The sequence below is a fragment of the Muntiacus reevesi genome, chromosome 5 (genome assembly GCF_963930625.1).
Source record: "Muntiacus reevesi chromosome 5, mMunRee1.1, whole genome shotgun sequence".
NCBI lineage: Eukaryota > Metazoa > Chordata > Mammalia > Artiodactyla > Cervidae > Muntiacus > Muntiacus reevesi.
Window position 1 is genome coordinate 92,897,759 of NC_089253.1, and position 13,859 is coordinate 92,911,617.

The window sequence follows — 13,859 nt, forward strand, 5'->3', positions numbered from 1 at the left end:
AAACTAAAACCGCCTCGTGTGCTGACGAAAGTTACTGACTGAGTTAGTCAAGTTAGAAACTCGTGCAGGAACACAGCGGAGCAGATTCCTGGCATCTGGCCCGGTGTCCCTCACGGATGCGCCAAGAAGAAAACGCCACCTAAAGACTTTATACTTGTTCTTGCTTTAGTCCTGAATTGTAAAAACATATTTCGTCGTTAGAAATCTGTCCCGAGATAGGGTTAACAAGCAACCCTTGGAACTAGTGGAATTCCAAAGGAAAAAAAAAAAAGCCGTTGTACCGAGTCGCCCTGGAGCAGTTTGGGAAGTCTGGCGCGAAAGGGAGGCTTCGTTCGCCCCCACCGGGTTTTGTTCGGCAGCCGGGCCGAGTGGGTGATGGGCAGGCTCTGGAGGCCCCGGATTCCAGCGCACGGCAGGGCCGCCCCCTCCGAAAGGACACTTGTCACCCGGTGTCCCAGGCTCCGGCGTCGGCGGGAGGCCGCAGGAAGCCCCGGAAGGGCGGAGAGGGAGCGGGCCCAGGCGGCGGTGACTCAGCCGGGAGCGCGGGGGCGGGAGCGCGCTAGAGAAGGCGAGTCAGCGCGCTCAGCCCGGCTGCGGCGCCGGACCCCAAAGAGTTAAGTAGGCGGTGTCGGTGACGCCCCGCCCCCGCCCGGCCCGGCCCCCCGGAGACCGCCGCGCCCGGTCGTATTTATTGCGGCGGCTCCCAACGCATACTGTCTCTCCGCTGGCCCCGGCCGCGGCTTTTCCGAGTACCGCGCGCAGCGGCCCCGCGCCCCCAGCCAAGGCGCCATGGAACGGCCGGCGCCCCTGGCCGTACTGCCCTTCTCGGACCCCGCGCACGCCCTGAGCCTGCTGCGCGGCCTGAGCCAGCTCCGCGCCGAGCGCAAGTTCCTGGACGTGACCCTGGAGGCGGCTGGCGGGCGCGACTTTCCGGCGCACCGCGCCGTGCTGGCGGCCGCCAGCCCCTACTTCCGCGCCATGTTCGCCGGGCAGTTGCGCGAGAGCCGCGCCGAGCGGGTGCGCCTGCACGGCGTGCCGCCCGACATGCTGCAGCTGCTGCTCGACTTCAGCTACACGGGCCGCGTGGCGGTGAGCGGCGACAACGCCGAGCCGCTGCTGCGCGCCGCCGACCTGCTGCAGTTCCCGGCGGTGAAGGAGGCGTGCGGCGCCTTCCTGCAGCAGCAGCTCGACCTGACCAACTGCCTGGACATGCAGGACTTCGCCGAGGCCTTCAGCTGCGCGGGGCTGGCCAGCGCGGCTCAGCGCTTCATCCTGCGCCACGTGGGCGAGCTGGGCGCCGAGCAACTGGAGCGTCTGCCTCTGGCGCGGCTGCTGCGCTACCTGCGCGACGACGGGCTCTGCGTGCCCAAGGAGGAGGCCGCCTACCAGCTGGCACTGCGCTGGGTGCGCGCCGACCCGCCGCGCCGCGCGGCGCACTGGCCGCAGCTGCTGGAGGCCGTGCGCCTGCCCTTCGTGCGCCGCTTCTACCTGCTGGCGCACGTCGAGGCCGAGCCGCTGGTGGCCCGCTGCCCGCCCTGCCTGCGCCTGCTGCGCGAGGCGCGCGACTTCCAGGCGGCACGCTACGACCGCCACGACCGCGGGCCCTGCCCTCGGATGCGGCCGCGCCCCTCCACCGGCCTCGCCGAGATCCTCGTGCTCGTGGGCGGATGCGACCAGGACTGCGACGAACTGGTCACCGTCGACTGCTACAACCCGCAGACGGGCCAGTGGCGCTACCTGGCCGAGTTTCCCGACCACCTGGGCGGAGGCTACAGCATCGTGGCGCTGGGCAACGACATCTACGTGACGGGTAAGTGGGCATGGGGGCTGATCAGGAGGACCCTGGCCCGCCCAGACCCCAACGGGGGAGCAGGCACTTTTACCTGCAAGAGAACCCGAAGTGCCTGGAACTGCAGGCGCCGCCTGGGTGCAGGTGGACACTCCCCCTCCCCCCGACTGGCAGGCACAGAAGTTTCTAGGATTGATACTTAAGATCTAGAAGAACCCCTTTGTGTTAGTGGGACGAGTAGCCGTCTGTGGCTCTCGGATGGCCTGTCTGGGCAGCCCCCTCCTTGCCCAGGCGGTGTCCCCATTTGGTGGCAAGACACTGGGGCAGCCTCCCTGCACTGTGCTGCTGCTGCTAAGTCACTTCAGTCGTGTCTGACTCTGTGAGACCCCATAGTCGGCAGCCCACCAGGCTCCCCCGTCCCTGGGATTCTCCAGGCAAGAACACTGGAGTGGGTTGCCATTTCCTTCTCCAACCCTGCACTATGAGTGCTTCCTTTTTCTCCCCAAGGAATCTGGGGACAGACCAGGGACTGACACCCTGTGGTACATCCTTTCTACCCCGGTAGGGGGGATTTCTCCCTCCCAGCTGAGCAGCACAGTCCCCTGACTCACTCACTTGGTCACCAGTGACAGCGTTCCCTGGGGCTTGTACCTAGGCCCTGCGCTGTGGGTCACGTGGTGTTTAGGCTGCTCCCTGTCCAGCGACTGTAAACAGAGTCACATGCTAAGAGGTTTTCTTCCAATTACTTGGCCCAAACCCCAAAACACTGCCGAGTCATGCTGGGCGGGTCCCAGCCCGCCCCAGTCCTGGGCATCTCCCACATTTTTTATTAAAGATGAATCCCAGTTCAAACATGAGGCTCTCTTCAGGCGTGGGGTGAGGAGGGGCGGTCTGTGCAAGGGCTATATAAGGAAAGAACCCGGCCAAGCATACGCTCAGGGCCTGCAGGGGGCTGGATCGGGCAGGGAGGCCCCAGCTGGGCCGGCGCAGCGCTGTGTCCAGCCTGGCACATTAGTTCGGGAGAAAGCCAGCTCTGAGGTAACCCGCCCCTCCCTCCAGTGTCCTGGGGGTTCTGAGCTGAGAAGTTGGGCTCATCCTAGCCTGAGGACAGGCTCGGCTGTGTGGCTGCCACTCCAGGTCTTGCCTCTGCAGGAATCTGCCAGAATGGGCCAGTTCCCAGCCTGAGGTTGGCCATGTGTTGTTGGGGAACCAACCCCCTTCAACCCTACCCCACCCCCACCACTGAAGTCTGGTCAGTAAACTCCCACAACTGGTCAGACTCGCCCCATCTTTGCACACCCTTCCATAAATGTCTCAGCTAATCCTTTGGGTTTAGACAGGTGGCTGGGTCATTCCCTACAGCTGCCTCTAGGGAATCTCACAGGGGCGAGGAGGTGGCTTCAGCTGCCTTTGACACAGTTCTCCTTTAGAAGGAAGAAGGGGGGCCAGGAGGACTTTACAAGGAGGCTGTCTTCTCCCTCTAAAAGCTCCAGGCTGTGAGTCGGATAGAATGTCATGGCGGCTCTACTCTGCCCTTTGCCCCCAGGCTTGGGACAAGGAAGGGAATCCAACCCCCAGGGTTCTTGGGGCCCCTTCACCCTTCGGGAATCCTAATGTCCTAGGTGAGCCTGGTTTAACTTATGGCAATAGCCAGTACCACTGGGCTTTGTTTGTTTGCTTTTTAGCCCTTTTTTTTGGACATATAGATGGAAAAATAGACATCATACTTGCACAGCTTGATGACTTTTCCCAAACAAAACAAGTCAGTAGCTTGCACATAAATCAAGAAATACAACCCCAAAAGTTCACTCATAGCATCACCTTCTGTGTTAGGTTTCTTGCTGACTGAGCACTTAGGTTTCTTCTTAACTCATCCTGGCCCAGCCTTGGTTAGGGGATGCCTAGAATTTAATGAACAAGTCCCCAGGCACCCCACCCACATATGCTGTTTTAGTTTGTTTCTTTTTTTTTGGCCAAGCACAGCATGCAGGATCTTAGTTTCCCAGCAAGGGATCGAACCTGTGCCCCCTGCATTGTGAGCTCAGAGTCATAGCCACTGGACCACCAGGGAGGTCCCTCCCACCCACATGACTTGTGACTTCCTGGGAAAATGGACTCCAAGACCTGATGCTCCCGTCCAGTTGAGGTGTCTGACTCTGAGTGCAGGGGTCCAAACTGAGGTTACTGTGTACTCAGAATTGTGGCCTCTGGGCCTCTGGTTGGCCCACAGAGGTGCGGTGGTGTTTTTATGGCATGAAGCTGCACCATCCTCCCGGACAATGGTCAGCCTGTACCTGGCTTGAGCCCCTGGCTGGGGCCTTGGTAAGAGAGGATGTGTGTTTCATCCTCACGCTCTAGGAAGTTGAGGGAGTCACGGGTGGGTGACTCACCCTGAGTCGGTGTGGGCTAATCATCTTTCTGCCCATTGTCCTCCCTGGCAGGTGGATCTGATGGCTCCCGGCTCTATGACTGTGTGTGGAGGTACAACTCGAGTGTGAATGAGTGGACGGAGGTGGCGCCCATGCTGAAGGCCCGGGAGTACCACAGCTCCTCCGTGCTGGACGGGCTGTTGTACGTGGTGGCTGCGGACAGCACGGAGCGCTATGACCACACCACCGACTCCTGGGAGGCCCTGCAGCCCATGACCTACCCCATGGACAACTGTTCCACCACAGCCTGCCGGGGCCGGCTCTACGCCATCGGCTCCCTGGCTGGCAAGGAGACCATGGTCATGCAGTGCTACCATCCAGACACGGACCTGTGGTCGCTGGTGGACTGCGGCCAGCTCCCACCCTGGTCCTTTGCCCCCAAGACAGTGACTCTGAACGGACTCATGTACTTCATCAGGTGAGTCCCCATGGCCAAGGCCACTGGGTGCTCTTTTTTACTAGTAAAGCACAGCTTCGGTGTTCTCCCATTTCACAGATGAGGAAACTGAGGTCGCACTGGGCTCTGAGGTGGATCTTTCTGACCTGGAGCTGTGGTTCTGCCCCTCATTACTTAGAGTGGTTTCTGTGGCCTCTTGGGACCCAAGTGTGATGGATAGAACTAGGTCTTTGTAGAGAACTTTTCGAGATTCAAAGATGCTAAGTCAACTGTCTCTTTGGCTAGACTTCGCCTGTGACTGCATGCTAAGTTGCTTCAGTTGTGTCTGATTCTTTGTGACCCTGTTGTCTGTAGCCCACCAGGCTTCTCTGTCTGTGGGATTCTTCAGGCAAAAATACTCGAATAGGTTGCCATTTCATCTTCCAGGGGATCTTCCTGACCCAGGGATCAGACTCTTGTCTCCTGCATTGGCGGGCGGGTTCTTTACCATTAGTGCCACCTGGGAAGCTGGGTCCCTCTAAAAACCCTGGTTGGTCTCATGTGGTCTTTACTAAAAGGAGCCACCTATCCTACCTGAGAGGGACTCTGAATCTTAATAAGAGGAGAGCTTTCTGGACACTTGAGTCTTTGGGAGGAGGAGCACGGCCTTGACAGACAGTTTGCTCATCAGCCGACTGGTGCCAGGTGTGAGGGACCAGGTGAATGGGTTGACCTTGCCCCCTCTGCAGAAAGCAGAACTTCCGGATTCAGTGCATCTCTGCAGGTTCTCTCTCTCCCCTTCCTACCCGGCCTGGCCCAGGAGGGCTCATGAGTCTTGCTAAAAGAATGCTGTTCTCCCAGGATCCCGCCGCCACCCTGGACCAGGGAGGGGCCTGGTACCAAGCCGACCTGGAGCTGCCTGCAGGAACAATGACTGTAGTTAACCTGTTGAAATCCTCAGTGGGTCGAACTCTGGGTTACCTGCTTTAAGGGCTTTTTCAAGGCTAGTGTCCCATGGCTGTCTAACAAGATGACACCACTGTTGTCCCCCTTTCACAGGTGGCAAAACAGGGACAGAGGGTAAGGGACTTGCTCACAACTGCAGGCTTTATGTATATTTATGTGATTGCATCAGGTCTTAGTTGCTGCACTCAAGATCTTCAGTTGCGGCATGCAGGCATGTGGGATCTAGTTCCCTGACCAGGGACTTGAACCTCGGCCCCCTGCGTTAGGAGCACGGCATCTTAGCCACTGGAGCACCAGGAAAGGCCCTTTAGGCTTTAAATGGTGGCACAGGGTTAGAACCAAGAACTTCCAACCCAGGTCCCATGTGCTGTCACCACATCCCAGCCTCCCTGGGCCTAGCTGTGGAGCTGCGCACCCAGTGGGTCAGCGTGCATCGGTGGGTATTCACGATTTGTCATAGCCAGATGCCCCCTCCTGATCGGCCAGTGGGCATCCAAGGAGCTGGGAGCTCCATACCTGCAGATCATAGCTTCTATGTGTGTGTCACGTGTGCACGCACAAACGTGCTTGTGTGTATTAGTTGCTCAGTTGTATCTGACTCTTTGTGACCTTATGGACTATAGCCTGCCAGGCTCCTCTGTCCATGAGATTCTTGAAGCAAGAATACTGGAGTAGGTAGCCATGCCCTTCTCTAGGGGATCTTCCCAACCCAGGGATCGAACCTGGTTCTCCTGCATTGGGAGGCAGGTTCTTTGCCATATGAGCCATCGGGGAGCCCTACATGCTTATAGGCCTGTGTATCTGCCTCTCCTCTCCATGGCCTAGAGCCTGCATGAAACTTCAGACCCAAAGGGGAGGGGAAGGTGTGAATGACCATCCCTCCCTCCCCATTCCATCTGGGACTTTGAATTGGGAGTCTCCAAGGACAGGGACCCTGTGCTTCTTGGGCCACTCCCCTCTCACCGGCTGAGCCTCCCCTGTCCCAAACCTGAGGCTCTTTCCCAGGCTTCCAGGGAGAATACAGTTGGAACCCAGAGGTGTTGCTTATCTCATGGTGGCCAGGCCTCCCTGATTCCCAGAAAGGTCAAGTTGGCTCCAAGGAAGCCCCAGAGACTCAGCCGGCTCCTGACCCTGTTATAAACATCACATCGTCTGACCCTTCGTCCAGCTCTCCTCCCTGAGTCGTGAAAACCTCTTCAAAGTGGGGGTGGGGATGGCTATAAATACACCTTACGACGGTGCCAGAACCTTCGTCAGAGTGCCAGGAACTTGGCCTCAGCCCTTCATGGCAGTTCCAGGCCGAGTGCCTTTGAGAACACCCTCCTGCCCCCACCCCATGGTCCTAGAACAAGATATGCCCAAGGACCAGCGTGTGGACGGAAGGCCCAGCGCCTTGGTCCTCCTGGTCGGGGTCGCTGGTCAGCTGCTAAACCGCCCCACATGAGGATCTTAGGATGCCCCCCGCCAGGTCCACTGTCAGCCTTCATACATGGTCACCAAGGCCATGGAGGGCCAGGTAGGTGGGTTCGACTCTACTCATCACAAACCCCCCACCACCACTGCTGCTGCTAAGTCACTTCAGTCGTTTCCGACTCTGTGCGACCCCATAGACGGCAGCCCACCAGGCTCCCCTGTCCCTGGGATTCTCCAGGCAAGAATACTGGAGTGGGTTGCCATTTCCTTCTTCAATGCATGAAAGTGAAAAATGAAAGTGAAGTCGCTCAGTCGTGTCTGACTCTTAGTGACCCCATGGACTGCAGCCTACCAGGCTCCTCCGTCCATGGGATTTTCCAGGCAAGAGTACTGGAGTGGGGTGCCATTGCCTTCTCCGTCTCCCCACCACAGTTCCCACCAAACTAGAAAGGCAGGTCTAGAAAGGCAGTCTGTTTGTCCTCTAAGTGAACAGTGGGGGCCTGGACTCCTTGAGCGTGTGGGTGAGCCCGGGGGCCTGGGTCTCGTGCTCTTGAGCGTTCATGCACCCTATCCACTCCCTTGGGCACCTCAGCCACGTCACTCCTGCTCACAAGGCCCGCTGTTGGGGTAGCTCCTGTCGAGAAGAGGCTGTGATAGGGAGGTGTCCCACGCTGTCCGCTTCAGCTGCCCCGGCCGGGAGCAGCGACCAGCAGCCCCCTCCCCCAGCCATGCTCGTTTGGTCCCAGTTTCGCATGGCTCCTGGGCTGGGGTGTCCCAGCCCCGCAGAGGCAGGAGGCAAGAGCCTTGTGCAGCCTGGCACCTTCTGGCTGCAGCTTCTGTGTTCCTGCGGCCAGGGAGGACAGCCCAGCGGGTTCCCATATTAATTATCGTCATCTCATGGGCCACAACCTAAGAATGGTTTTTACATTCTGAAGTGGTTGGAGGAAAAAAAGAGTCAAAGCGAGAGTCATACTTCCTGACGTGTGGAAAGTTATGTGAAATTCAAAGCTGCGTCCATAAATAAGGTTTTATGGGAAGGCAACCAGCCCCTTTGTTTATATGTCTGTGGCTGCATTTGTTCTCAGCGGCAGTGCTGGGGACCTGCCGCAGAGGCCGTCTGCTCCACAAGACCTGAAATGTTTACTCTTGGGCCCTTCTGCTAACCCCTGACCTGTGACCATCATCATCATCAACACTACCATTTGGGAGATAGTGTTTTTCAAGGCTGTGCCTTTGAACATTTGAGTGAAGGCATTAGGAGTGAGTCAAACAGGATTGAAGGAGCCTGAGCCCAAAGTGGAGGGCAGTGCTGGTGTCCTCGCTCCTGTGATTCTGGTCACCCTGCTGGGCACCTTGGACGTAGCAGTCAACAGGGTGTGATGGGGGCTGACAGCGGTGGGAGGCCAGCGGCCGAGGAGCAGTCCAGGGCACAAGGGGGGTGGGCAGTGGGGCAGGGGGCCTGGCCTAGACTGGTCAGCCCTGGAAGGCTGTCCTGAAGAGGAGGCAGAAGTCCCAATCAGAAGAATAAGTGGAGATTGGACGGAAGGGCCATGGTCAGTTCGGGAGCTGAGGCTAGACTGTGTGACCATGGTAGCCGGGGAGGGTCGGCTGCGTTGGTGCTGGGCTGCAGGAAAGGGTTTCAGTGTGATTGTTGGGTTTGTGGAACAAGGCTGGATTCCGGCCTCAGAGCCGAGGTGTGGGGACCTGAAGTCAGCCCCTCTGAGCCAGGGGCAGGGTCCCACTGGCCAGTGAGCAGCCAAATAGCATCACAGAGGTCCCCCAAGGAGGTGGGCCTGGCGGACCCTCTCTCCAGCGCTCACACCCAGGGGCATCCTACTCACTCTGACCTGCTCTTCCTCCTCGCCCACTCCGCAGGGACGACTCGGCCGAAGTGGACGTGTATAACCCCACCAAGAATGAATGGGATAAGATCCCGTCAATGAATCAGGTGAGTTTGCAGACTCACCAGCACTGGGAGTTCGGGCTGGCCCTGGTTTCCAACCAGTGTCAGCACAGGTGTTTGGGGGTTCAGTCCCAGCAGGCGAGGGTCCGCACTGGGCACTTCCCCAGTGTTGTCTCACTGCACAGCGGGCTGCTGCTGTCCTCCGCTTGTGTTTGGGGATCACCAAAACAGAGACCTTAAATAAGATGCCAGAGTCACATAGCTTAGTTCATCCGTTCAGACCAGAGTTCACTGAGCGTCCACTGTGAGCCAGAGAGCAGGCTTCGAATGAGTGTTCCACAGAGGGACTGCAAGTGCAAAGGGCCTGGGGCGGGCCATGCCTGATATGTTCAGGCAACAAGCCCTCAGCCTGGCATGGCTGGAGCAGAGTGAACACGGGGGCAACAGAGGGGTGAGGTCAGACAAGGAGGTCTCTGGGGATTGACCTTGGGAGTACATTCATTGAGCACCTGCTGTGTACCCACACTTCTACTGCCTAATGGGGTGTGACTCTCTTTTCTTGTTGACTTTTACAGTAAGATGGAGCCAGGAAGGTTTGGTAGCATTTGGCCACATGGGCACTTTCCATTCCCAGACACATATCTATACCCACATCTATCTCTGTTTTCTGTCTTCCTTAATACTTCCCAACCTGGGACTTCCCTGGTGGTCCAGTGGTTAGGACTCTGTGCTTCCACTGCGAGGGACATGGGTTCAATTCCTGATCGGGGAACTAAGATCCCACATGCTGCATGGCACAGCCTCCCCATAGCAAAAAAAGAATTTTCCAAACCTTCTCTCTTGATACCTCTGCATGACCAGTGTCATAATATACAATATCAGAGTTTATTTAGCATCTTTACTATTGCCAAATCTAACTTTGGTTGGCCCCATAATGAGCTACCGCGCATGCGTGCTCAGTTGTGTCCAACTCTTTGCAACCCTGTGGACGATAGGCCGCTAGGCTCCTCTGTCCGTGGGATTCTTCAGGCAAGAATACTGAAGTGGGTTGCCATTTCCTTCTCCAGGGGATCTTCCTGACCCAGGGATTGAACTCATGTCTCTTGTATCTCCTGCACTACAGGCGGGTTCTTTACCACTGTGCCACCGGGGAAGCCCACAATGAGCTGCACTTACTCATTATAGCAATTTTGGAAAAGGTGGGATAGTCCAGTCTTGTGGTTCAGAGCCCAGATTTTGGATCAAGTCCCAGCTCTGCCACTGTCAGCCACGTGTGGCTCAGTTTTCCCATCTGTAAGATGGGGAGAACAATCGTGCCTGTCTTACGGGGTTGAGGCTCCTTGGAGGCCCCTTGACCACCACTGGGACCAGCCATAGCGTGTGACCCCTGGGCATGTAGCCCCTGTTTCCTAGCTGGGGTATAGGAAGTGCCAAGGCCACCCCTGCCAAGGGCCCCGGGCACCTTCCTTGCAGAGGGGGAGCTGTGGGGGCTCTCCCCTGCCCTGGCTGCCAGCCTCCCCTCACTGCCCACCTTGGCCCACAGGTGCACGTTGGGGGCAGCCTGGCCGTCCTCGGAGGTAAGCTCTACGTCTCTGGGGGCTATGATAACACCTTCGAACTCTCCGACGTGGTGGAGGCCTACGACCCAGAGACTCGGGCGTGGAGCGTGGTGGGCCGGCTCCCAGAGCCCACCTTCTGGCATGGCAGCGTCAGCATCTTCCGCCAGTTCATGCCCCAGACACCCCTGGGCGGGCGCGGCTTTGAGCTAGACAGTGGCAGCAGTGACATGGATGTGGGCCAGCCCCGGCCGCCGCAGAACCCCGCCGAGCTGCACTAGCCCCGGCCTGGCCCGGGGAGGGCCTCGGTGCAGGTAACCTGGCATCTTAGGGGGGCAGCACCCCCATTCTTGTGCACAGGACAGGTGGGGCCCACCGGGCAGAGCGTGGACTCGGGGGCAGCCGAGCAAGCGAGGCTCAGGATGCGATACCTGGGGAGTTGCTGTGCGTTCAGGGCCTCCTGGGGCCAGGCCAGCGTGCACGCTCCTGCTCCTTGGTCCCGGAAGAGCTGCCTCCCTGTCAGCACATCTCAGGCTCCAGTGAATCCCCCCCACCCCAGACTCCCACCTCTCCGATGCAGGCATACCCCTCCTGCAGTCACCACCTGTGCCTACTTGCCCCCCTGCCTGCCCCTGCCCCGGGAGAGCAGAACCCCAGCAGTTCTGGGTACAAGTGGAGCAGAGTCTGAGAACAGCCTCTTCGCAGATATCCTGCTATCCAAAACATGGAGAATCAGGCCGACGATGGCCCCAGCATGTTCCACACTCTATGGTCAGGGCTGGACAGCCGGCAGGCCAGCTCCACAGTGGAGGGGTATGCCTGCCCAGCTCCTCAACCCTGTTGGGACCTTACACCGACACATCCGCTATGGGTGGGCCTCCTGGAAGTAAGCTCAGACCTGGCGACACAGGGCGGGGTGTGGACAAGAGCATGGCCTTGGAGGGGGCCCAGCGAGACCTGCTGGGGGTTGTCTGTCTCCAGTGAACCTGGGCTGGGACAGTTGGGGTTCCTGTCCAGCCCACCTGGCAATGTGGCCCCACATGACTTGGGGCCTCCAGGACCTTCGTCCCAGGCTAGTGCGGGAGAGGACTAAAGGCTGCAAGTGCAAGGTCGTAGCTTCTCTCCGAGAGGCCCTGGGACTTTGTCGCTGAAGCCCCGCCAGGCAAACAGCTGTGGACGCCCTTGCCCTGGCAGCCTGAGCGGAGGAGCGGGTTGTTTCTCAAGGAACCCGGGGCGGGGCAGACTCGGTAGTTGGTCACAAGGTTTCAAATGCAGTTGGCCTTTCCTTAAAGGAAGAGAGGGCAGCTAGAAGCAGGGTCTGGGTGGTTTGATCTTTACTCTTCCAGGGCCACTACTGAAGTTTTCTGCAGGGGGTGGGGGGTGGCATGTGCGTTGAGCCCTGCAGAAGCCAGGGCTTCTCCAGGTGGGTGCCTGGAGGAGCCCCTGGGAACCCCGGAGCTGGTATCCCTGGTTCTGAAGAGTGTGAGTGTTCCAGTGGATGCTGATCTTGGCCCCTCCAGGTCCCCAAAGTAGCCTGTGCTTGAATTTGTGCTCCTTCCCTTCCAAAGGGGAGGATGTTTGTTTTCCTTGTTGGGTGGATATTCATCCATGTTCTCACCAAGAAAAAAGTTTTCTCACCATCACTTCCCAAGTGGCTCTTAACAATCCTTTTATTGGGTAGAAGCTGTAGGGGGGGCCCTGCCTTCCCCCCTGTGAGGAGCCCTGGGGGAGGCATCGCTGTCAGGTCAACCGTCTTGCTCTGGAAACCCCACTGGAGCAGCCACAGCCCAGAGCTGGCCCTTCAGGTCCCCTTGGGTCCTGACTCAGGGACCACTCCCAGGCCCTACCCCCCACCCCACCCCACCTAGCTGACACAGTGGGAAGGCAGGGGATGCGGAGTTGGCATGTCCTGCCTTGGGCCTTGGCCAGGATAGGTGCTTACTTAGCCCTCTGCTCCCTTGGGGACGCCCCTCCCAGGTCAGCCCTCCTGTCCTCCCTTGTGAATTGGGGCTGGCCTGCCCTCTCCCCCCAGGGTGGTTGCAACCCTAGAGGCTCCCCCTCCACTGCCCTCACTTCACTCCCCAGGGGTTATTGTGACCTTTCTTCCAGCCCTGGTGCCTGCCTGGTGGGCTGAGCCCACCCAGAGGTGGTCTGGCTCCATGGGGTGGCCGACTTGGGTTCCTAGGCAGGTGAGGCTGTCCAATGTGATGGCTCGTCTCCTCTGGGCGGCAGGGGGACAAGGCTGGGGTGCTTGGGGTCCACGGAGCCCTGATTCTGTCCCAGTCACCAGTTCAGCGCCAGTCATGTCCTCCCAGTGGGTGTGACGTCACGCAAAGAGATGTGGTGACAATGTGACAGGTCATGGGGGTGGAGCAAGGACTCAGTTTCATGGGAAAGACTCCAGGTGCCCTTTCCAGGGCTGTCTCTGTGGAGGGCCTGGGCAGCCCACGAAGGCAGGATGGGGGTGGAGAGCAGCCGTGTGCCATGGTCACTGGAACTCCCCCTACCAGCCCCCAGGCAGGCAGGGCTGTTCTGTGTCAAGGGCAGAAATCTCTGCAGGGAGTGGCTTATGGGGAGGCCTTTTGCTGGGGCTACAGACACTCATGATTTCCTCCTAAATCAGTGTTTGTCACCCGCCACGGCGTTCTGGTCAGCTCTGAGGGCCAGAGCCTGGGCCTTTGTCCAGTCTTTGCCGGGTTTGGTACTTCACCGTGTGACCAGCCATCCCACTCGCCGGTGGAGACTCAGATGATGGTGTGGGGGGAGGGAGGCAGTGATGTTCACTTCCTACAAACTCCCCAGGTCCCCACCCACCAGAGCCCACCTTGGGAAGGGGAGGCACCAGCCTCAGCAACAGCAGGCTCCCGCTGGGGGTCCAGGAGCAGGGTCGACCCTTGAGAAGTGTTCCCTCCCTGCCTGCCCTCTGTGCTCCGCTGCATCACTGCACACCGACGGGCGGGGCCAGCTGGGGAGGGACTGTCTCTCTGTGTTAGAGGTGCACAACTTTGAGTCTGTGAGGCAAGTTAAGTTATGAGAGTTCGGTGACTAGTATTTAATGCTGACCTACTGTTATATTCTATATTTATATGACTTCAAAGACTCTTCTGGACTAGCACACCCTCCTTCCAGGGTCCGACATCCAGTGCCAGCCCCCCGAGCATGGGGCAGGTTTGCATATTTATTTGTCTGTTCATTAGGCTTCTGTGTCTGGGATCCTGTTTAAGGTTTTAGGATGCCTTCAATACATTAACTTTTTGAAATAAAAACATTTCCTGTATGTTTGGTGTCATCGCCTCCATCCTGCTACTCCCGGGTCTTGGGGCCTTACGGGCTGAGGCCAGGCACATGGGGCAAGGGAGCCCAGGAGTCCTTGAGGAGCACATTTAATACTCATTAATGCGGCTGCCCCTGTGCCCACAGGGAAGGG

General features: G+C 58.5%; 1 protein-coding gene across 1 annotated transcript; it reads left to right on the forward strand.

Moving 5' to 3' along the window:
• The first annotated feature begins 563 nt into the window (after positions 1-563).
• KLHL21 (kelch like family member 21) lies at positions 564-13,709 on the forward strand. The gene is made up of 4 exons (XM_065935852.1): positions 564-1,810; positions 4,231-4,636; positions 8,849-8,921; positions 10,420-13,709. Exons 1-4 carry the CDS (start codon positions 790-792, stop codon positions 10,711-10,713), a joined length of 1,794 nt encoding a protein of 597 aa, XP_065791924.1. The 5' UTR covers positions 564-789; the 3' UTR covers positions 10,714-13,709.
• Positions 13,710-13,859: the final 150 nt, after the last annotated feature.

What these genes read in the sequence shown, in the direction of transcription:
- KLHL21 (XM_065935852.1), top strand. Translation starts at nt 790, where the DNA reads ATGGAACGGCCGGCGCCCCTGGCCGTACTGCCCTTCTCGGACCCCGCG. An exon ending in CAACGACATCTACGTGACGG is followed by an intron (nt 1,811 to 4,230) that starts GTAAGTGGGCAT and finishes CCTCCCTGGCAG; the next exon opens with GTGGATCTGATGGCTCCCGG. An exon ending in GGACTCATGTACTTCATCAG is followed by an intron (nt 4,637 to 8,848) that starts GTGAGTCCCCAT and finishes CCCACTCCGCAG; the next exon opens with GGACGACTCGGCCGAAGTGG.